General features: G+C 46.7%; 1 protein-coding gene across 1 annotated transcript in view; it reads right to left on the bottom strand.

Annotated features, from left to right (window-relative positions):
* Nucleotides 1-23,868, bottom strand: part of PSMB7 (proteasome 20S subunit beta 7) — a 188,640-nt gene extending 164,772 nt beyond the window's left edge. The window contains exons 1-2 of the mRNA XM_078641832.1: nucleotides 23,740-23,868; nucleotides 9,219-9,312 (exon numbers count right to left, since the gene is read on the bottom strand). Of these exons, the coding sequence (XP_078497958.1) occupies nucleotides 9,219-9,312; nucleotides 23,740-23,804 (159 nt within the window). The 5' untranslated portion in view covers nucleotides 23,805-23,868. The remainder of the gene's footprint in view (nucleotides 1-9,218; nucleotides 9,313-23,739) is intronic.
* Between the last annotated feature and the right edge of the window lie 229 nt (nucleotides 23,869-24,097).

Here is a 24,097-nt window from a genome sequence, read left to right as displayed (position 1 = left end):
TCTGCACGCTGCGCCGCCACGCTGCACCGCCACTCTGCGGCGCCACGCTGCACCGCCACGCTGCACCGCCACGCTGCACCGCCACGCTGCACCGCCACGCTGCACCGCCACTCTGCACCGCCACTCTGCACCGCCACTCTGCACCGCCACTCTGCACCGCCACTCTGCACCGCCACTCTGCACCGCCACTCTGCACCGCCACTCTGCACCGCCACTCTGCACCGCCACTCTGCACCGCCACTCTGCACCGCCACTCTGCACCGCCACTCTGCACCGCCACTCTGCACCGCCACTCTGCACCGCCACTCTGCACCGCCACTCTGCACCGCCACTCTGCACCACCGCACCGCCACTCTGCACTGCCACTCTGCACCACCGCACCGCCACTCTGCACTGCCACTCTGCACCACCGCACCGCCACTCTGCACTGCCACTCTGCACCACCGCACCGCCACTCTGCACCGCCACTCTGCACCGCCACTATGCACCGCCACTATGCACCGCCACTATGCACTAGATGGTATTGGATATTGCTTGTTTCACCTTTGGTCAGAAATCTATAATTTTTTTCCCTTCTGGCTCTTTTTTGTTGTTGTTTTTGTTTTGTTTTCAAATCAGTACTGTGGGAGTTTGAAATGCGCAAACTTTTCCCCATTGCCAGCTTACATGTGACAGTTTCCTGCAAGGTCCTACTATTCTCGTCTCACACATCGAATCCTTTTGTACCTGGTTTCCACTGTTGCATTCAAAACAAAATTTTAGAGCGATTATCTAGGCTGTAAAATTGGTTTCTGTAATACTGCATATGATCATAAAGTTGTCCATGGAATCTCCAATTGACAGATGACCAAGTAGTTGAGGCACTTGGTGCCATCAAGTGTGATTTAAAGCGCGGGGCATGCCTTATGATCTATGTGCTCTCTTGAAAGCGTTTATATTGCTATTCAGGCTTGCAATGTAACTTAGAAAATCGATTTTAAAATGTGACTTTGAGAAAATGTAACACTGGTCTACGGCACCCGATTGATTAGTCTTTGCAGCATCTTAGGGTCTTCTATGCACTGCATGTATGTCATACTGAAAACATCACTCCATGCGAATAAATCTGACCTGAATTGTATGTTTACATCCGTTCTCTTCTATGTGCTGGATTGCTTAGTGTGTTCTGCTGTTGAAGGAACACTTGTGCTTTTTTATGCTAATGTAGTGAGGGCGCGCGCAGTCCAGTGTCTGTCAGGAGCGGCTCTGGGAAACGAACATACACGGGAACTTAAATGTTAAACGTGGCACCATCTGGATTGCATTACACTGCCACTCTGACAGCTCCTAATTAAGATTAATCACTCGGCCGTGCTCGTTCGCGCACACAATATGCCACATCGGCCACGCGTAAATTACTTATAGCCTATCAGGTCAATGCTACAAAAAAAAACAGAACAGCGAAGACGAATCACTAGGCAGATGCCATAAAACTCTAAGGAATGTGCCTGGCAAGAGCCCTTTCTGAATTCCTTCTTCTTTTGAACGCATAAGATCTCGGGAAGCTCCGCCTCCCCACTTCGTGGAGGCGGAGGCCCGAGCCCTAAAAAGGAAAAAAACCTGCACACCAACATCTTTGACAGTGTTCTTGCACAATAAGTTCAGATTTTAATCACATCATTCAGCTTTGTGTTGCCAAATCACAGACCTTTGACAGAAATTATATTTAACAAGAAACAGGGATACATGCCAAATTTAATTCCACACCTGCTGAATATCTAGGACATGAGCGTATAGACAAAGTCAAAGAGATCGTGCAATATGTTATGGGTCAGACTGCCTTAAACAGAGACTTAAGCACCTCGTTGATGCTGCATGAATTGAGCTTTCAAGATCAAACAATCATTTGAAGCAGGACATAACATTCTATAAAATCAGCTTGGAAATTTTGAGACTTGAGCAACTGCCAGCTTAAATGCAGATGTAAATAATGCAGTATTTTTACGAGTATCATACAAAATTATATGTAACACGGATCATTGAACAAATGAAGTGTTTTTGGTACTTTTTCACTACCCAATGTAGCAAACATAGAGCAAAGTTAGATAAGTCAGTGGGTCTCCATGACATCTCAAAAGCAAAGTCAATCAAAATTGGGAAGGTTCCCGCTCAGGTTTGGGCTTCCAAATGAACTTTCAAAGGGTTTTAGAAGACTTTTGGCAATTGACATTTTCAGGAGGCAGTTATGAGGAGAACAATTACATGTAAGAGGCTACACACCTATCATATGAAAGAAGGTAATAGTAGATGTGTACCCATCCTAAAAGCACATATAAAAATATTTCCAAAAATGTTGGTATTAAGAATAAATACAATTAGCTCAAAGATAGCTGCTGTAGAACAACAGTGCTTTACAGGACACTCCCGCGCCGCACGGCCACCAGCTGTAGCGTGTGCTACTCCCTCCCGCTGCCGCCCTCAGCCTCGCTGAGCCCGCCCCGTGGACCCCGCCCCCCCCGCTGCATCTCCCGTATTTTTCGCCTGCTGCCGTTTTCCTGTCTGTTGGCTACCTACTTGTGTGCTTTACTTGCTGTCTGCTGTAATTGTGTGCCCCGTCCTTGGTCCATAGTTTCACTGTGTGATTGCTAATTTATTTCGTGTTTTCTCCCCCTGCGCCGATCACCTCGCTCTGCCCCTGTGACCCCCGCCCCGCTCCCCGCCCCCTTTGCCTTCTGTGCCCTCCCCGCTCCCGCCTCCCAGCTGCTCCGCCCTCCCTCCCACTTCGCCATACATGGCGACCGCGCGTACGCGCAGCGTGCACGCGCAGCGGGAGCGCCAATTGTGCGCCGAAGGCGCGCCAAAGGTAAGCCCGTCTGCGCCCGTCCGCGCCTGGACCGCGCCCAGTGCCAGGACCCCTGGCCCCCGCAGACACCAGCCCGCCCGCCGGGCCTACAGCACCACCGAACTCAACGCCGGCCGACTCCCGGGTTGCTACCAAGCCACCCCGAGACGTACCCACGGACCCTTCTGCTGCAACTCCTGCAAGTTCACCTGCATCCGGACCTGCACCACTCCAGCAGTGCCCAAGACCTCGAAGAGCAACAGCAGCAGCCACCTGCAGTGCAACCTGCTCAACACCCGATCCGTCCACAGACACGCCATCGAGCTCTGGAACCTGCTCGACACCACATCCCCAAATGTCGCCTTCCTCACGGAAACCTGGATGAACGCCTCCTCAGCGCCCGACATCGCAATTGCCATCCCGGACGGCTACAAGATCATCCGGAGGGACCGCGTCAACCAGACCGGAGGAGGCATCGCCATCATCCACAGGAACTCCATCCACATCACGACCAACACCGACGACACCCTCGCACTCGCCGAGCACCTGCACTTCCAGATTTACCTCAACCCCAAGACCACCCTCAGAGGCACCCTCATCTACAGACCCCCGGGACCACGCACACAATTCAGCGAGGACATCTCCGACTTCGTCAGCCCGCATGCCCTCCCCTCTGCGGAGTACATCCTCCTCGGGGACATCAACTTCCACCTGGAGAACAACAACGACCGCAACACCACGACCCTGCTGGACAACCTCGCTAACCTCGGACTTAAGCAACTGGTGACCACCCCCACCCACTACGCCGGACACACACTCGACCCAGTCTTCTCATCCAGCAAGGACGTCGCCTTCAGCCACGCCACCGGACTCCCCTGGACGGACCACAGCTGCGTCCACTTCAGCTTCAAAAGGACCACGATCCACCACCAACAGCAACAGGTTGCACGCAAAGGCTGGAACAAGATCACAGCCGACCAGCTCGCGACTTCCCTGAGCAAGAACCCACCCACCAGCGCAACGAGCCCCAGCCAAGCGGCCACCAACCTCACGAAATGGATCAGCGACTGCGCAGACGACCTCGCCCCTCTGAGGACCCCGCCTAGCAGACCCGGCAGCAAGAAAGGCCCATGGTTCACCGACGAACTCAAGAGCTCCAAGAAGGACTGCAGAGCCCGTGAGAAAGCCTGGCGCAGAGACCCAACACCGGACAACATGACTGCCCTCAAGCTCGCCACCCGAAAACACCACCAACTGATCCACGCCACCAAGAAAACTGCATTCAAGGAACGACTGGACAACAACGCACACAACAGCAAGGAACTCTTCAACATCGTCAAAGAGCTCTCCAACCCCAACGCCGGAAACAACGACATCACCCCTTCGCAAGACCTCTGCAACTCCCTCGCCTCCTACTTCCACAACAAGATCGCGGACATACACAACAGCTTCAGCACTCAACCGACGCACGCCTTGACCGAACCACCGCCCCCCACCACCACCCTCCGCGCTTGGACCCCGATCAGCACCGAAGACACCATCCGCACGATGAACTCCATCCACTCCGGACCTCCGACCGACCCTTGCCCTCACCACGTCGTCAACAAGGCCGAATGTCATCGCACCCCACCTGCGGGACATCATCAACACCTCCTTCAACACCGCTACCTTCCCGGAGAGCTGGAAGCACGCCAAACTCAGCGCTCTACTGAAGAAACCATCAGCCGACCCCACCGACCTCAAGAACTACCATCCCATCTCGCTGCTCCCGTTTCCCGCAAAAGTCATCGAGAAGACCGTCAACAAGTAGCTGGCCGCCTTCCTCGAGACGAACGGATCCCTCGACCTCTCGCAGTCTGACTTCCGGGCCAACCACAGCACCGAGACCGCCCTGATCGCAGCAACAGATGACATCCGAGCCCTGCTCGACAACGGAGAAACAGCGGCCCTCATCCTCCTAGACCTCTCCGCGGCCTTCGACACTGTCTGCCACCGTACCCTAGTACAGCGCCTCAGCAACGTCGGAATCCAGGAGAAGGTACTGGAATGGATCACCTCCTTCCTCGCCGGAAGGACACAGAGAGTCCGCCTCCCCCCCTTCAGATCAGAAGCCACCGAAGTCATCTGCGGCGTTCCTCAAGGCTCCTCGCTGAGCGCAACCCTCTTCAACGTCTACATGAGTCCCCTCGCACCCATCGCACGCCAGCACAACCTCAACATCATCTCCTACGCCGACGACACCCAGCTGATCCTCTCCCTCACCAACGACCCCGCCACCGCCAGAGCCAACCTACACGAAGGGATGAAAGAGGTAGCCGAATGGATGAAGAACAGCCGCCTGAAACTGAACTCGGATAAGACGGAAGTCCTCATCCTGGGATCCTCACCCTCCGCCTGGGACGACTCCTGGTGGCCCCCCGCCCGAGGCAGCGCACCCAAACCAACAGACCACGCACGCAACCTGGGCTTCATCCTGGACTCCTCCCTCTCCATGACCAGACAAGTCAACGCCGTCTCCTCGTCGTGCTTCAACATCCTTTGCATGCTGCGCAAGATCTTCCGGTGGATCCCCACTGAGACCAGGAAGACGGTCACCCAGGCCCTTGTCACCAGCCGACTGGACTACGGCAACTCCCTCTACGCCGGAACCACCGCCAAACTCCAGAAGAGACTCCAGCGGATCCAGAACGCCTCAGCTCGACTCATCCTGGACATCCCCCGTCGCAGCCACATCTCCGGGCACCTGAAAGACCTGCACTGGCTCCCGGTCAACAAGAGAATCACCTTCCGCCTCCTCACCCACGCACACAAAGCCCTGCACAACCAAGGCCCAGGATACCTCAACAGCCGCCTCAACTTCTACGCTCCCAATCGCCAGCTTCGATCGACCGGCCACGCCCTCGCCGCCGTCCCCCGCATCCGAAGAGCCACCACAGGGGGAAGGTCCTTCTCCTACATCGCCACCAAGACCTGGAACTCCCTCCCAACCCACCTCCGCCTGACCCAGGACCACCTCGCCTTCAGGAAGCAGCTCAAGACCTGGCTGTTCGAGCAGTAGCGGACCCCCCCCTCCCCCAGCGCCTTGAGACCCTCCGGGTGAGTAGCGCGCTATACAAATGCTTTTGATTGATTGATTGATTGCTTGCTTCATATAGGGACGGTGGTTTGCTTAGGCAGATTTACCTTGTCTATTAGGGCTTGGAGACAACGCCTCCCACAATACGTCCTACTTTACATGATCACCGTAGACACCAAGAAGGCTTTGGCAGGATGTGGTGGGACTTTGAGTAGAGGTGTAATATATATATTTTAATTTTAAAATGCAGTCTGTCAGGATGGTGTAAGCGTTATAGGATCAGCTTACAACTAGGACTATTATTCATTACATATCTTGATCGGAACCACTGATCTAGAGATAAGGGATTTGTTTAGAATGGATTTTCAACATGCTTTAATTTACAGGCTTAAAAAATCTTTACGTTTTACTAAAATCTATGGAGATGATAGGCATGTGAAGCAAAGGATTATCATGGAATTTGTGCTGTGCCTCAGGCTACAAAAGACTGAGAAAATATTGCACTAATAACCTAGAAAACTCAGAAAGGACGTCTGAGGCGAAAGTAAACAAAATGTTTATGAAATTATTCTATACTACAAGTATTAATTCAAAGCAAACGTTTGCAAAGGTTTAAAATCACTTAATGGGATCACTAAAAATAGAACAAACAAGAGTAACATTGTGATGATCATTTCATTTAAACCAACAATCAAAACTTCTTCAAATGTAATTTTAGTTCAGGCATTGACTATACAGCTCATTTGTGTAGCAGATTCAATCAATTGGACTGGTTAACTTGGAACCCATAGCAAATATATTTCTTTTTGGGGAAAAAATGCCACCTAAAACAAAGGTATGGCCCATTCTCTATCAAATACGACAAATCATTACTGGGAAGATGCTATGGAAACCATTTGGTTTATCAGTTGTATATACACAACTTGTATTTAAACACAGTTTCAGTAGGGAAAAGAGATGGATAGTAAAATGAGGACAAGCAGTAGAATGGCCATTTAATTTGAGGATCAATTGCATGGCACTCTGAACTTTTAGCTATTAAATCCAAGGCACACTAATCTTAATTAACCGGCATGGCGAAAATTATACACCTAACTGACTGCTGTAAGAGAAATAACTAATATGTCAACTATTGCTAAACTACAGAAGGAAAGGACTATGAAAAACCATTCTGAGTTTTCCTAGAAAATCTTCCCAAGGAATACCATGCAGAAATAGACCTTGCTCATTGACGCAAGTTATCACACACACCTGGCCAGTTATTGCTCTGGACAAACTGGCTTTCCACTACCATTGTCTGGCTAGACCTGGTGTCTCTCAAAGCAGTGACCGGGTTCTCATATACCTTCACCTGGTAAAAGTGATGACTTCCACCCTCAGGATTCACAAGTTCACCCCCTGGACCTATCTCAGAGCTAAGGGAGATCCAGGTTTAATCTACACCCAGCCCCTGGGGACTATTCAGGCGCCCCCCCCCCTCCTCAAAGCAGCGGATTGAAAATAGGTCACCCTTTGACCTCCATTTCACTCTGTTGAGGGGAACCCAAGCCACCCTACTTCTGGTTATTCCCAGGTACCTTTTTATGGACCTTGGTGCTAAGACAGAGGCCCGCCTCCTGAGAAAATCCTTTGGGGTCAGTTAACTTACTATCAACTCAGGGTGTTGGCGCAGCACTGCAATATAAAACAATTACTGAACATGTGCTTGTTTGCCATCAAATTGTACAGTCCCTAGTAATCCTTCATATCACTGCCCTTCACCACAACCATCCAGTGCCTTGCAAAAGTAATCTACCATGGACTAATGGGGCAGCTTCTAGATATTCCTAATCTTCTGTCGGTACTTTTCGGGGGTGAGGCAGGGGGGTGTCATGCTTCTTGATAAGGGTGTACTTTATGGAGGGTGGGGGAATGTACTGCATCCTGTCCTCCTTTTCTAGGGCCAGCAGGGCATCCATTGCTTCATTAGGTGTGTGCTCCAGAGACTGGTCTTCAGGGACCAAATTCACCTCCAGAGAGGTGGTGTCTGCGAGGAAGAGGGAAGCAGATCATAGATGTCTGGTTGGTTGGTTGGAAGGTCAGACGTTTGAGGATGTATGCTGGTCCTTCATTATGCATAGCTTTGCATGCATGGGTCAGAACCTTGAACTAGCATCTCTTCTGGATTGGGAGCCAGTGTAGTTTCTTGAGGTGGGGTGTAATGTGGGACCTTCTGGGGAGGTTGAGGAGTCTTGCAGCTGAGTTTTGTATTGTCTGTAGTCTCTTCAGGAGGTGTAGTCATTCCTATATAGTGTGTTCCTGTAGTCCAGCCTGCTGGTGACGAGAGCCTGTGTGACAGTCCTTCTGGTGTTGACTGGAAGCCACCTGAAGATCTTGCGGAGCATGCGAGGGTGTGTAACTAGGCGGATGAGACGGTGTTAACCTGTTAATAGATAGCTTGCATACCAGGGTGATTCCGAGGCTGTAGGCGTGGCCTGTCAGGGCTGGCTGAGTTTCGTTGACCATCATGCGTTATTCCACGGTGAGGTGTTGTTCCCAAAGATGAGGGCTTCCGTCTTGTCAGTGTTGAGTTTAAGACAGTTGTCCTTCATCCAGTCAGTGACATTCATCATACATTTGTGGAAGTTGCTTCTAGTGGGGGAGGGGCCTTCAGTCAGCGATAGGATGTGATGGACGTTGACGGCATAGGAGATGAGTCCATGCGATCCGACGTTGTTGGCCAGGGGAGGTCATGTAGGTGTCATGAGGCTGTGTGTCTTGCATGAGCCAAACTTAAATTTGGTTTCAACATCAAAGTGACTTTTGCATAGGATAGGCAGGAGCAAATGAGTGCAGGATTCCCAAACAAATTCCAGTGAGGCCAGTCTCAGGAAGTGCACTCCGTGAAGTTAGGTAAACAATGCACTGATTAGACTCCACACTGCATTAAAGTGAGGATGGAGGAAGGAGAAGATAAGGCAACACGGTAATGCAGAAATCTATGGTATCAATGTATGTCCTGGGTGGTCAGCATCATAAAAATAAAAACTTCAGTGCTTTATATTTTTGTATGGCTGTGAAACGCTCATGGTCCACCACATCCTTACAGATAATGCTATACATTGGAAATATAAGGCATGCATGAAAAGGAAAATTCAACCCTGGCTGAACTCATGTTTCAACAGGGGACAAAGCTACAAAAGATGTTGCATTTCTGCTGTTGCAAATCAACAACACGCATTGGACTTGCTGTAATCAAGTAAAATCCACTAAAACTATTACCATCCAGAAGCAATATTCATATAAAAAGAGATAAAGAGTTTAACAGCAGAAAAATCCTACCTTAAAAACAAGCCCCACAATGGTAGTACCAGTTTTCCGGGCAGCAGGAAGCGTGTGACCCTTTTCAGCGAATTCTGCTTCAAGAAGGGCATTTCTACATAAAATAGAATTTTAAGATTTAGAAAACATCTTTAAAAAAAAAGAGATTTCAGAACAGTCTGTCCTTCAACTCCTCACCATTAACAATTGGCGCTCTTGTTAAATAAACCAGTATGTTACACTCTCGAATATGAAATAGCAACACAGAGCTTCGACCCCAGATCACTACATTCATGGTCTGCAAGCTTCGTGCTTCTGTAAGTAGCGACCCAAAACATCCAGGTAAGATATGTGTAGGTTTTTCATGCAGTTAATAAAACACCAACCTCTCCCACAGAAACAGTGAACAGATCCATGACATTAAAATGCAACCCACCTCTGTGGATGTCTTGCCGAGCCACTTCTTTGTGTCTCACTTGTGTTCTAAGTTTGTAAATTCATGCCCCAACCATTAAGTAAAAAAAAGTTGAAGCAGTAAAATACAACCCTCAAGCAGAACCATCAACACAAAGCAATCTGACAACAGAAATATACCAGCCAGGAATGGTGCATCTCACCAGTAATAACATTTTGATGTACTTATTAGGAAAGAGCACCAAAACAAAACACTATCCAAGGCAGTCCATGCGCTTAATATTGCTTCAGATTTCAACACACTTGGACCATACATTATAGGTCTCAAAATAGTATACGAGGAATGAATCCCTCCTATAAGCAGGCTTAGAAACGGATTAACCACCACAGACTGCGGAGCAACTTATAAACATCCGAGCAGGGTAGAATTAAGGGTTGCTCACAGAAGGACGCTTGTTGAATATTACTTTTCATATTTGTGTACTCCTCGCTTACTTCTGCCAAGTATGTCTAAGTAATAGAGATTATAATAAAAACTAAACTTTAAATTCAATCCAGATTATTTAATTTATGCATTTTGGCCAATCAACTGAAACAATTACATGTGATCAGTATTCCTGTATGTTTCATTAACTTCTTATGGGTTGTGAGCTCTGTTCCTTTATCTTTTAAAAATGTGAGTTCTCTGGCTATCATTTACCATAATGAGGACCTATTATTTGTGTCTAGCAGAATGAAATTCCTACCAAATGTTCAGCAACTTTCCCGAAATATTTTGCCATCTACTTCAAAGATATTTTGACTTGAATCCTTTTCTTTTCCCTAGGAAGATGGTTCCCTTCCCTATTAAATTATAACAGGGTGAACTCAATAGCTCCAGACAGACAGAGAGAGAGAGAGAGAGAGAGAGAGAGAGAGACAGAGAGACCGAGAGACAGAGAGACTATTGTAAATAAATATTTAACCAGGGAACATAAGTAAAGCTTGTCCAATCTTGGGGTATACAAATGTTTCATATGCAGGCAATACTCAACTGCTTCGTTCTTTTCATGAGTACAATACAATCAGAATCAAGTTTATTTGCATAGTTAATTAAAACCATTGCCTACGATAAAACCAAATCAAATACTTCAAGAATATAAAAAATAATTTAAATTTAAACGTCTCAGACCAGCTCTAAAACCCATTAGCATTTTTAACGTTTGGCAGTGCATTCTAAGTGTGTGCAAAATATCCTGAGATTAAAAAAGCCCTTATAAAAAGAGATTCTGTGCAGTAAAAATCGAGGTTGTTGTGTGTTCTTAGGGGTGGCCCTTAGTGACTTAGCATTATAGCAGATCGGCCACAACCCAGGTCTTAATCATGGTTTAGTTCAAGATGTGTTTGCATACTGCAGGCATAGTTCCAGTGCGCTTCAGAGTGAGTCGAATGGAGAGGTCTTGGCAACTTTCAAACAGTGTCTGAGAGTAGTAGCTGAGCGAATGAACAACAATTGGCTCAAATTATCATGGTTTTGGTTATTTGGGCAGTTCGCACTTAGGCCCCCTTAACTTTGTCCACATAAGGTATCCACACCAAATGTGCCCCCACCACCCCCCCCCCCCACACACACACACACATCATAGGGAGTCTAAAGGTATCCAGGGTTTGTGGAATCCCATACAGAAATTAGACAAAATACAGCAAAATGTTTGACTTTTCTGGGAAAATGGGGAGAAAAGTGCAGCAGAATAAAGTCTGCTTTTTTCCCCCTTCAAATGGTATCAACGAGGGGTTTGTGGTGCTAACATCACCATCTTTCCAGCTTTTAGAACAGGGAGACTTGTCAAAAAAACACATTTTTCAACACAGCTTTGGCATTTTACTGGGGCATAGCCTATTTTTCACATTTTTTGGTGCTTTTCTTTCTACCTCCTTCCAGTTAGTGGTAGAAATGGGTGTGAAACCAATGGTGGATTGCTAAACATTTCTGAAAAATAGACAACATTCTGAATTCGGCATGGGGTCATTTGTGTAGCTCCTTCAAAGTTTTCCTATACAAAGTAACAGTTGAACTGAATAAAATAGTGAAATTCAGTTTAAAAACAGTAATTTCTGCCTACAATTTCACAAGTAACTTCTATGGTAGATTTTCAGAAGCAATATACCATTAAGTCTGCTGGACCCTTCTGGTTTTCGGTCTCCCCATAAAAATTATACTTCACTTGTGTGGGTAGGACTAGTGCCCGCAACAGGAAGCGACCCAAAACGCAACATGGACACGCCACATTTTCCATTGAAAACTGCCCTTAAAAAAAAATTTGCTTACCTGTGGATTTTGGGCCCCATCACAGCCGGCTCCTAGAGAAACCTAGCAAACCCGTCAATTTTTAGGTCTCGGCTAGCCGCGCGAAGCGCGTCTCCGCCGAGCCCCTTTTGTCGGCATGTGTGCTTCCCAGGAGACAGTCCTGGCCGCGCGCATCGCCTTGGAGGCGATTTGAAAGTGACCAGGCGCTGTCTCCTGTGAAGCACACACGCATCAAGTGTGTGCCGTTAGCGCGCGCGGGAATTCTCCCATAAAGCGCCCCGTCACCACACACCCCCGCCGCCACACACATACACACACGGCCGCACACACATACACACGCGCGCACTGATTACAGTTCGTTACCCCGAAGTAGTCCCCACTGTCTGCTCTCCCCTCCAGCACCCATCGCTCTTCAACCACGAATCAGTACCCCACAATGTGACCCCTCTTCCCAGTCTATGCGAGCCTCCATGAGCAGCTCACACTGTCTGATGCCACACTAGGGCCGCTCACTGACATTACTGTAGCGCCTCACACTGTCCGCACCCCCTAACCACACGCTCCCCCGGCCACAGCAGACTCGCTTGCGCCGCTCGCTTCTTACGTTCCTGTGAGAGCCGGACCCCCGGCACAGTCCTCGGTGTCGAGCTCCACGTCCGGCTTGCGGGAGCACGGGCTGGAATCTGCCTCCACCGGACAGGAAGAACAGCGGGGCATCTGTAGGGTCCAGGGCTTATCCAAGTCCACGCTCCGCACTTTACGCAGTTGCTTGCCCCTCCAGTCAGCTCTGGGCGGCTCTCTGCCACCACCGCCAGGATCCCGGAGGCCAGCATGACCTCCAGGCTCGGCACCACTCGCATTCGCGGAGCCTGACCCGCCGGACGCTTGCAACCCAGAGGACGCACTCATGTTCCTGGCCGCGGCCGCCATTTTTTCGGCCATGGTTTACATTCGCTCTACTGGCCCCCAGCATGGAGCACGGGAGGGGGCGTGGTCAAGGGAGGCGGCCCCACCATGATGTTACCACACGAGCCGTGGAACCACGCCGAAGGAGGCTGGTACAATTTGTTTATTTATTTATTTAGTCATTGTAATTTGTCATATTTATTCTTACTTTTCCTTATACAGTCTGTTCATGCTATTTTTGTTTGTTCTATTTCCTGCAACAGTTCTCTCATGTAACGTAACGGGTTCTATTGTACAGCGCTCCGACACCTTTGGGTAAAGTGCGCGCTTTATAAAAATGCATTAAATAAAATAAAATAAACCGAACCAAATGCACCATCCGGCCCCTTTAGGGATGCGAGTGCACTGGGCACTTTCGGGTGTTGATCTAAACACAATATATTGTGTAAATACATGTAAAGCCCGCTTTAAAACCCCGAGCCAACCATTCACACAGAATCATCCGGCCCGCCAGAGACATATCAAGGGCAATGACTCATTCTGTGAGCGAGTCTCCCCCCCCCCCCGCGTGACTTTACAACTCGCACACTTGCAACCTTTAATTCTGCCTGTATGTCTATGCAACGCATGCAATCCTAAGTCCCTATCTTTGCCACAGTCTCTTAAGTAAAGCGCTCTGACTCCTTCGGGTAAAGTTCACGCTATATAAAATTGCATTAAGTAACGAAAATGAACGGGAAATGCCAAAGAAGGAGCCCAGAGCTCCCCAACACCTCTTACACAATTTGTAATTCTGTTTGTATCTTTACGTAATGCGTGCAATCCTAAATCCTTATGTTTTGCAACAGGTTCCCATGCCAAGCGCTCTGACGCCTTCTAGCAAAGTCCGCGCTATATAAAATTGCATTAAGTAAACGAAAATGAACCTTTTCCACATTGTTGTTTTTGTCCCTTGGCCATTGTAAAAACCTTTATTTCTTTGCTAGTCAGCTGTTGAACAGTGGCCCCACCCCCCAATTATCTCTAAACATACCAATTGCAAATAAAAAAAATAAATTTAATGCAAAGCATTGTCATTTACAATGCCAGTAACTCAAATTTTAATGCTGCGAGACCTATTGCATTGTAAATGCTTGTTTTAACTAGACACCCAGGCGAATCCAGGATGGGGTGACTTGTGTGGCCCTCTCCAGGTTCTGTAACCTGAAGAGGGTTTGCAAACCTCAAACCTGATCTAAAAAAGCTAACCCATTTTCCTCACATTTCGGTGAAGGAAAGTTCTGGAATCTGAGGGGAGCCACAAACGTCCTTCCTTCCAGCCTTCCCCCAAGTCTCCCGACAAAAATGGTACCTCACTTGTGTGGGTAGACCTAGTGCCTGTAACAGGACATGGCCCAAAACGCAACATGGACACATCACATTGACCCATTGAAAACTGACCCTTTTTTTTGTAATATGGCTAGTTGTGGAGTTTGGGCCCTAGCTCAGCCGGCATCTAGGGAAACCTAGCATATCTGTACGTTTTTGACAACTAGACACCCAGGGGAATCTAGGGTGAGGGTAACTTGTATGGTGCTCACCAGGTTTTGTAACCCAGAATCCTATACAAACCTCAAAATGTGCCTAAAAAGCAAATGTTCCTTACATTACTGTCAACCCGACATTTCTCCCTGCTCCCCCTACATACCACCCCCCCCCCCTCCCAAGTCTTCCGATAAAAATGGTACTTCATTTGTTTGGGTAGACAAAGTGCGCATGACACAAAATGGCTCAAAACGTATTGTGGAGACAGCACAATTATCACAAAGAGCTGGTTTTACAAGGGCTAGCCTGCCATATAAGGAATCCTGGCAAACCCATTCAGTTCTGAAAACTAGACTCCCGGGGGAGTCCAGAGAGGTGAGGCGGGTGTGGATCCCAATTGTTTTCTTACGCAGATCTGTAAATCTCAAATGTAGCTTTTAAAAATCATGTTTTTTCGTCACATTTCTGTGTGGGAAAGTTGTGGGATCACAGGGCCGGCACAAATTTCCTACCACCCACCTGCACTGTATTATTTCCTGATAATTACCCTCTGTTGATTACATCATTCTTATAGTGCCTGTTTGATACTCATTCCATTTAGCACTGGGTCACCTCGATGGAAGAAGCTGTACGCTGTAGAAATAGTTTTATTACTATTGTTATAAGGCACAGGATAAGAACCAAAGTAAAATTATCAGAGCTTGAATCGGTCAGTTTTTGGCACACAAGGTGGACTTTAAGGTGTTTTCCGATGGCGACAGTAGGCTTCTTTCTTATGTAGCTTGTGGGAAATTCCAAACAGCAGCATCAAGGCAGGTGAAGTATTGCTTTGTAACAAATGCTCTGAATTTGGAACCACAGAGGAAAGGTATTCCTGCTTCTACAGCCTCTTAACCACTTGAACGCTATGGGGATTTTTCCCCTGTGCTGTAAATACAGGAACACCATTATTCATGACGAGCTGGGCTCGTCATCAGTGTAGCAGGAGGCTACTGCATGACGAGCCCAGCTCGTCATGAGCGTGGAAGGGGTTAAGACTAGCACCATCCACATATGGACAGCAATTACACCAGGTAAAGACGATTGTTGTTGTGGACGATATTATATGCCAAACATCACCTTTTAAAACATGGGGAGATTGTGCTCAAGGTGGTAACCAGCTTAGCTGCTGAAAGGAGCCCGGCTTTAAGTGGTGCGTTATATGACTGAGGTATCTGAGGTATCTGCAAACACAGCATTCCCAAAACAGAGTCTTGAGCCAGTCATCAAGTTTGCCTGATTTTTTAGGCGGTCAAGAAAGATTCTGAGAAAGTTACCACTTTGCTAATGTGAAGATTGAATTGAGGGCATTTTTAAGAATGGGGCCCAGCAATTTTACTGAGGGTGAGAGAAAAAGCATTGAATTCCACTTTGTACTGAAAATAAAATGCAAATGTACTTCTGTGAGAGTGTGTGAAAAAGACAGAAGAGGAGGCTGGAGGGCAGGGTGACCATATGCTCAAGCGCCAATGCCTTTAGATATAGCGGAGTATCATCTTCATACTGGTGTACAGAATTATCTGTACCCTTAGGGATCAGACTTAGCAGCTCCATGCACAGTTCAAAAGACTAGGGCTAAAATCAAAGCATACCATCTGAGTTTCCAATGGACGGCCAGCACAGATGATTACAAACTGTGAAGTGCACAAGACAAGTAAAACCTTAAGATGGTCTAGTGATTATGCTGCTAGCTTTGCTAAAATCCTGTAAGAGCAGTGTCAAATCACGCATCTCCAACTCACTCCCAATGGCAATTTTTTTCTTTTTTTTTTTTAGAGTTTCATACAATGCAAACTAGACCGGAAGATATCAGGTATCAGAGCAATTTACATAGCAACAGTTGCGTTACAGACGGACAAATTCATTTTTGTTGGGCACAGGAAAATTATCTTAGCTAAGAAACTGGATTAACAGTAAAACTGGATGGAAGTCAGGGGTGTGGAATTCCGACTGCCTAATGCCCAGGACATATTTGTTGGGTCAAGGACTACAATGCTGCAAGTGTATTTGGTCAATAAGATAAGTATGCTCAATCTGCTGCAGCACAAAACATTTGGATGGCAGTTTACAACACCACAGTATAGCGGTGGGAAATAGGATCGACTGTTGCAATGGCATGTTAAGTCCATACATAAGATGTTCAGAAAGGTATATATGGTTCATTAATGCAAAGCTTTGATTGGTAGAGTGAGAACTGTAAGGAAGCACCATGAGATAGGAGTTCAGCCTGCAGTAACAATGGTTTCAATGAAGAAATCTTGTTTGCAGAACGTAATCATCTTTGGCTATTCATAATGCTCCCAGAATATTTCTTTATTCTCTGCAAATACAATTGGAAGCAAGGGTGGTAAATTTATTTTGAAAGCTAACAATGTATTTAAAAAATATTTGTAACTTAAAAAATGGAAAAAGTTTTAAGCACGTTCTGTGGGGTGCGTTCCTTGTGAAAGGGCAGTATGGAGTAACTAGTAGTGAAGTCAGCCAGTGGCTGAAGTGGGCTGATGCACTGCACTGTAATGTACGCTGGAGTGGGTGGAAGAAAAACGTGAACGACACCAACCACAGACTAAAGGAAGAAGTTTGGATGAAAAACCCCTAAGTAACTATGTTATAAACAATTTTAGTAAAATCAAAAGGTCTTTGCTAACGAAGACCTAAAAAAAGTCAGTCAGTCTGGCATTGGCTGCAAGTGTCGTGTCTTTGAGAAAGAAGGTAAAAAAGAAAGAAAAGTCAAGGAAGAAAGAAGGCAAATTCGAAACAAAGGAAAAAAGCAGAAAATAAAAAAAGACATAGGCAGAAAATTGAGAAAGAAAAAAATGTAAAATGAGGATAACCTAACACAGACCAGATTCAAATGGACACAATCTAGCATGCTGTGAAATATTGTCAGAAAAGCAAAATACTCCAAAAGGAATTTACAACAACATTGGCAGGCGACAGCATTCAAATTATCATGGAACGTGATGTGTTCACATCAGAAGCGCCCTGCTGTCACACAAGACTTTAAACACAAAGGCAGCACTAAGAAAGTAAAAACAAAAACACTGACACTGATGGGAACTAGCTTCAGTGCGGCAAGGAAAATTCAGTCACTCAACTTGAAGTGAACAAGCAGGCTGACCCACGGCCCCATTCTATAGCGGGAGGAAGCAAAACATGAATGACAACAGATGAAGAGAGGTTGCTGAAAGTCTCTTTATGCAAGTATAGTATACATATTTTACTAAATTCAAAAGGTCTTGGCCAACGACCGACCTAAAAACTATTGACAGTGCAGGACCTTGCAATGAAAAAAAGAGCTATGACACAAGAATTAACAAGCATGTGCCTAGTGCTATGGCAAATAAGAACTACAGCATAGTGAGGTCATCTACCCAAGAATTGCACAATGCTCATCATACTCACTGCAGCATTGATGGACGGGTTGCCATCTTATGCGCTTCGCTATAAATATATGTTAGTATTAGGGCAAAAATTGTTCTGTTGCTAATACATGGGTTGAGGATTTAAAGATACTACAACTGACAGTTAGGTCAAGGTCCCACACATCAGATGGGTTACTCTAGACCATGGGTACTCACAAACATTTTCCCGGGGCATACAAAGTTTCATCTAAGGTGTGACAGAGGGCCGCCCTGATGCCAACGGGGGTGTAAAGTTCTGCTGCTGCCCAGGGGGCCACATGTAAAGGTCAGGAGAGAAGCATACATCCCCAGTTGTACTTTGAGAATCACTGCTCTAGACCCTATTTTGACAAACTTTACAGCTATTACTGAGCCTTCCCCCCGTGCAGTTGATATGGTCAGACCATAGGATGGTACAGTTTAAGATACAGCTATCCATTCCAACTCTGGTGCCCATAAGAATGCTATCTTGTAATTTCGTAAATGTATTAAAATGTCACTGGGGGATTTGTTCAAGGTTCTTCTTCAATCAACCGCAGTGGTAGGCAAAGATGGGAACTCAGCTGTCTCTGGCATTGAGAGTTGGATTATGGGTGCGTTGGACAAGCTCGTACCTATAAAACTCAGATTGGGTGACCCACTGCGAAGTGGTTTAATAAAGACCTAGCTCTCTCCAGGAAGTCCTGTAAACCCCTTGAGTGTGTATGGTGGAGAGATTATAGCAGGGAAAGTAAGATCAATTAATTACAAATCAATCAATCCATTTGTAAAGCGCACTACTTACCTGTGAGGGTCTCAAGGCGCTGGGGGGAGGGAAATGCTGCTACTGCTCGAAAAGCCAGGTCTTGAGGGGTCTTCTGAAGGTCAGCAGGTCTTGGGTCTGCCGAAGGTGGATGGGGAGGGTGTTCCAGGTCGTTGCGGCGAGGTGGGAGAACGATCTGCCGCCGGAAGTTGCTCTTCGGATGCGGGGGACTGTGGCAAAGGCGAGGTCAGCGTAGCGTAACTGGCGGGTGGGGTGTAGAAGCTGAGTCGTCCCTTGAGGTACGCTGGTCCGGTGTTGTGCCTTGTGTGCATGGGTGAGGAGCTTGAAGGTTATTCTCTTGCTGACGGGGAGCCAGTGCAGGTCTCTCAGGTGGTGTGTGATGTGGCTGCGGCGAGGGATGTTGAGGATCAGGCATGCAGAGGCGTTCTGGATGCGTTGAAGCCTTTTCAGGAGTTTGGCCGAGGCTCCTGCGCAGAGTGCACTAAAAGGCACTAAAACAATACGATCAGCAAATTCGCTGCTCACATAGGGCTTTTTATGCACAGAAAATGGAGGCTTCAGCCAACTCCATAAAAGACACATTTGACATAGTAAAATCCCCATCCTCCATGGAACGTGTGGCAGCTTGCTACCAGCCGGCAGTGCAAAGTTGTAATGAGATCGCCTGTTTCTTCGCCAATAAGATTGCGATAATTTATGAGTGTTTCCCACAGGAGGTTAGAGATTTTTTGTGCTGTGGAATCTACGTATGACGACTTCCAGCCTGGCACCTGTCTCCTCAGTTTAGAGGTCTCTCCTGAGGATGAGCTCAGTGAGTTATAAGGCAAAATGAAATCCGGGTCACCTGTGGACCCAGCCCCTGTAAAAATCCTTGCTCAGCACCAGGAAGCTATCTTACCCCATCTGAGCATCTTAGTGGTCATGTCTTTATTGGGACAAGTGCCTCAAAAAAAGAAATAGGCACTGGTTTAAAATAAACACCCTCCCGTCAATCCTTCTCAAATGGAAAGTCTAAGACCTATCTCCTTGCTTCCTTTTTTTTTGTTGCAAAAGTGGAAAAAAAACTAGTCAACAGTCCAAGTTTATTGAGGCCAACAAGCTATTACACTCGGCTCAGTCCTGCTTCCGTGCGTACCACTCCACATAATCACCCTCACTGATGACTACTGAAAACCTGAGGCGCTATGCCAATGGGAGTCAGACAATGATGCTGACCATACTAGATCCAAGCGCAGCCTTGGACGCCGTGTCTCATGGACTACTTCTGCATCGGCTAGGGGATTGTGGGGGGCCTTGCATGGCGATGGTTGGCATCCTTCCTTCAAGACCGCTCTTTTCAAGTGATCCAGAAACTGTACTCCTCAGATCCTATCTCCTTGTCCAAGGGGGTGCCGCAAGGCTCTACTTTGAGCCCTACATTATTCAACATCTATATGCGCTCACTGGCGGAAATTGAGTGTCACAGTGTTACTATTGTGTCCTATGCAGACAACAATCAATTAAAGGTCACAATATCCAAGGAGATAGATGGACCGGCTGTCCAATTTGAAAGCTGTTGGGTAGGCAATTGGATGACTAATAGCTGCCTCAAACTATATGGTAATAAAACGGGAGGTTCTCATTGTGAGGAAATCCCTCTCCATCTGAACATCAGCCTTGTGACCCAATGTAATGGGATCTACTCCAATCCAGAAGGAGAAAGTAATGAACGTAGGATTTTGGCTGGACCCAGGGCCATCTCTTGAACATCAGAGAGCTGTGGTTGCAGGTAAATGCTTTTACACCTTGAAAATTAAAATCTTTGATTTTCTTCCTCTCTCTGCCAAGAAAATCATTGTACAGGCAGCAGTTCACAGTTAGATTGCTGCAATGTTCTATATCTAGGGGTCACCATAGAATCTTTAATGATAGGGGTCCAAGATATCTGACATCTTTGGTGACCACACACCAATCCTGCTCTATTCTTAGAGCTTGGAATTCACTGCCTCTTTATCTAAGGATGGAACTATCAGAACTGTTGTTCCGAAAGAGGCTTAAAGCCTAGTTATTCGCACTGTTTTAGCAAAGGCCCTTATCTCAGCTTTCTGCTCTGTCTCTTCTAATAGGGTTGATGTTTTAGATGGTGATGTTCCTCTCTGGCTCTTCGTCTTCTAGCACTGGGACACATCGTTAGGCAAAGCCATTCGCTTTATAAATGTGCTTAATAATAATGTGTTTAGGTGATGAGTCAGACTGGGAGCGATCTGATCCCTTAAATCTTCCGATAGCAACCTAGGAACTAGGTCAAAGTAGAATCTGATATATTTACAGTGACATATTGTGAACTCAAGTAAATGCTTTAAAGTACATTTGCCAGAGGAAATCACAAGATGTTCCTTTGAAACTAAAGTAAGAAAGAGAGCAATGGCAAATCCAAAACTCTGCTACAATCACATGTCAAGATAATAAAACAGCTAGCATTTCCAGAGCCCTACCATGATCAGAAATGTAGCCTAAAGAAAGACTGTTGCTGAATTGAGAGCCTCTACATATGTAGAGCTGTTGAATATTCAAAGATCTGAGATTAAATCTCCAGTGTAATTAGAAAAATGAATGACCAGTGCCCTGCTAAAATCCAAACCCTGGCACAATAGTAGCCTTGGTACAATCAGAGAAGCCATTATCAGAGCACTGATATGAGAATGCTGCCATAATTTATCACCTCACTAGATGAAACAAGTGGAATTATTTTACAGACCAAGCAAATTTCTGTAGCATCTAGTCCTTTAGCAACTAGTTATTTTATGAAATTCAACACCCCTATGAAGTCTGGGGCAAAACCAGGCAAGCTCTGCCAATGCATAACAAATAAATATACTGCACAGTACAAAATATACATATAGTTCAAATGTCAGCTAAAGGATCCCCATTAGGAGAAAGTATCGCTATGGGCTCAGCCCAGTAGCCTCTCACTCAGCTCAGGGCCGCACATCACTCTACTGTGTCTTCGGCACCATGCAGACAAGTGAGGTCGCTACACACAGACCTTCATTTGTAAAGATGACCCAGGCACCAAAACATTAACAAGATACAAAACTAAAAAGAAAGCAAAGAAAAACACCACATATTGAACTTACACAACCTCAACACATACATCTCCCAATAGAACATACAACAACAGTGCATGTTACTCTCTACTCTCCCTACCTACGGCTGTATTCTAATCCACGCAACTAATGAACAGCAAACATACACATACTTCGAAATAGAACAGCACCAGCCCACTCTAGTTGGCCAGACCACCATGACAATGTCTAGTACTTGCTGCAATCCGATCTCACAAGACCCTGATAACCATAAGGAACACATATGTATAAATGAGGTGTTTGTACAGTGTGAACCTAGTCAAAAGGCTGCAGTGCTTGCACTGTACAGGGTCAAAGGCAAGCATACAGTTAGGGATAGGAGAGGTAGCTGAATTCTAGCAGCAGAAGTGTACTGATACTGCATTGTGATGTGGGTATTTACCCGATGGATAACACCTTTGCTGCAGTGGCAATTCCGCTGCAGCGCTAGGGGGGAGGGCGCGCAGTGCTCCCAGGCTCGTGACGGAACCGCTCCGTCACGAGCCCCGGGTGCGCTGTGCTTGCGACGGAACGGTTCCGTCACGGCCCCGCCCGCTCAACAGAATGAGTCACGCAGGTGCGAAATTAGCACTGCGCAGGCGCGCCGAGCAGGCCGTGACGGAACCGCTCCGTCACCAGCACAGCGCGACCGAGGCTGGTGACGGAGCGGTTCCATCACCAGCATGGAAGGTGTTAAAAAAAAAAAGTTGTTCCTCTGGGCTTTTTTTAAAATTTATTTCATACTTCAGTCTCCAATCTGATGGGGTGCTTGTTTCGCACGTGCCAAGATCCACCAACGATGAGCTTGCCTGCAAGATAAGCAGAGTACTGGGCGTGATGGCTTTGTAAGTGATGCAGCTGCTTTGAAAGATGGTAAGGAGAGACAATTGAGTTCTATCACAATAGAGATTATGTGATATTTCTGCAGGCTCCGGATGAGGTGCTGCAGGATGACTCCAAGTAGGTAAGTGTTGACTCAGAAGCACAACAGAGCAGGGCATTATCACTATTCAGATGCAAGCGCACAAGGGCTTGAACGCAGTTCTAAAGTCACTTTCTGGAAGCAAGGGATTCACTTTCTTTAATAGATTGGTGTACTATGTGAATCCAAGTGACTTGGCATTCAGCGAAAGCTGGTGTTCTAAACATTCAGGATTTGTATTATTTAGCCAGGTTTGTGCTTTTTCTTGCTCGTTGTTCTCTGCAATAAACAGGACTTTTGTCTTGGTGAAGTTGAGCCTTGGGTGGCCTAAAACATCCAGGACTGGATGAGGCACAAAATCAATCGTCACAGACTGAAAACACATAGGCACACCAGTGACACACTTTCACAATATATACGGACATCTTTGTGGATGGCATACAGAAACACGGCTCATGCAAATCTCCAATTCCTAAAGCCAAATCCAAGTATGCCCTGTGTGAATGCTTAACTACAAATGCCTACTCGGGAATTCAGGTATGAACCCACACAACTGCTTACCGCCTCATATGTATAACAGAAGGGCATGCATTTATCAGCCAGACGTACATTTCAATTGTCATCGCCATCAATTAGGTGGGAGCCTAGGAAAAGCTCACACAGACTCCAATGTTAATTTTGGGTGTACATGTTCTACTACACAGTAGAAATACATCTAGGGCAAGTGTCAAACACAAGAACACACCAGGAGCAGTGGGTTGTGCTCAACTCATGATTTCTGAGACTAATGCCACAGAGAGAAAACTGGACTTTACATCACATTACTGCACTATGCATCCAAGACAAGCCACTGTATATCTGCTAGTGATATATAAAAAATATTCTGTGCTACACAGCCCTGGAAAACTAGAGCTCTGCTTAAGGTACGTTTCTTCATCCACCGTATATTAAGACATAGAAGAAACGTTAGTATGTCCAAGACTCCTTAAAACAGGCTCTTTCGCATCACCCTCATACAATAGGCGCCAGCCGGATCTCGAGCTGCGGCCACACACGCCTGCTCCTAAATACCCTTCTCTATGCTTCCTTCCTCCCTCCGCAGTCTCAAGTCCCCACCCTCCGAGTCTCACGCCGGTCCCCTTCACAGAGAACCGTTCGCCAATATTCTCCCCGCCTCACCTCCTGCAGTTGTCGAAGCTGAAGCCACCGGCCTCAGGGAGCTGACACACAGACACAGCCGCCATGTTTGCACGATGAGAGTGCGACTTCCGCGACCGGCGACAGCCAGGAGGTTTCCAGACACTGAGGACGGACTACAGAATGAGACAGCGGAGCCAAGATTGCTAAATAGACGCCATCTTGAACCAGCCGAGTTAAGCGTCAATAATCAAAGGAAATATTCGTAAAACTGCAAACTAATTCAAAGGTTTTATTATGACTTAACTAATATTATTTCAGTAGTTCTGATCCAAATTAACAGTGAAAAGATTTATTAATTAATAAGTGGTTTTACTATTTCATATTTTATATCAATTTG

Source organism: Lissotriton helveticus, chromosome 5_1, assembly GCF_964261635.1.
Source record: "Lissotriton helveticus chromosome 5_1, aLisHel1.1, whole genome shotgun sequence".
In the NCBI taxonomy this organism is placed as follows: domain Eukaryota; kingdom Metazoa; phylum Chordata; class Amphibia; order Caudata; family Salamandridae; genus Lissotriton; species Lissotriton helveticus.
Note: the sequence above shows the minus strand (reverse complement) of the source record. Positions and strands in the feature narration are given on the sequence as shown.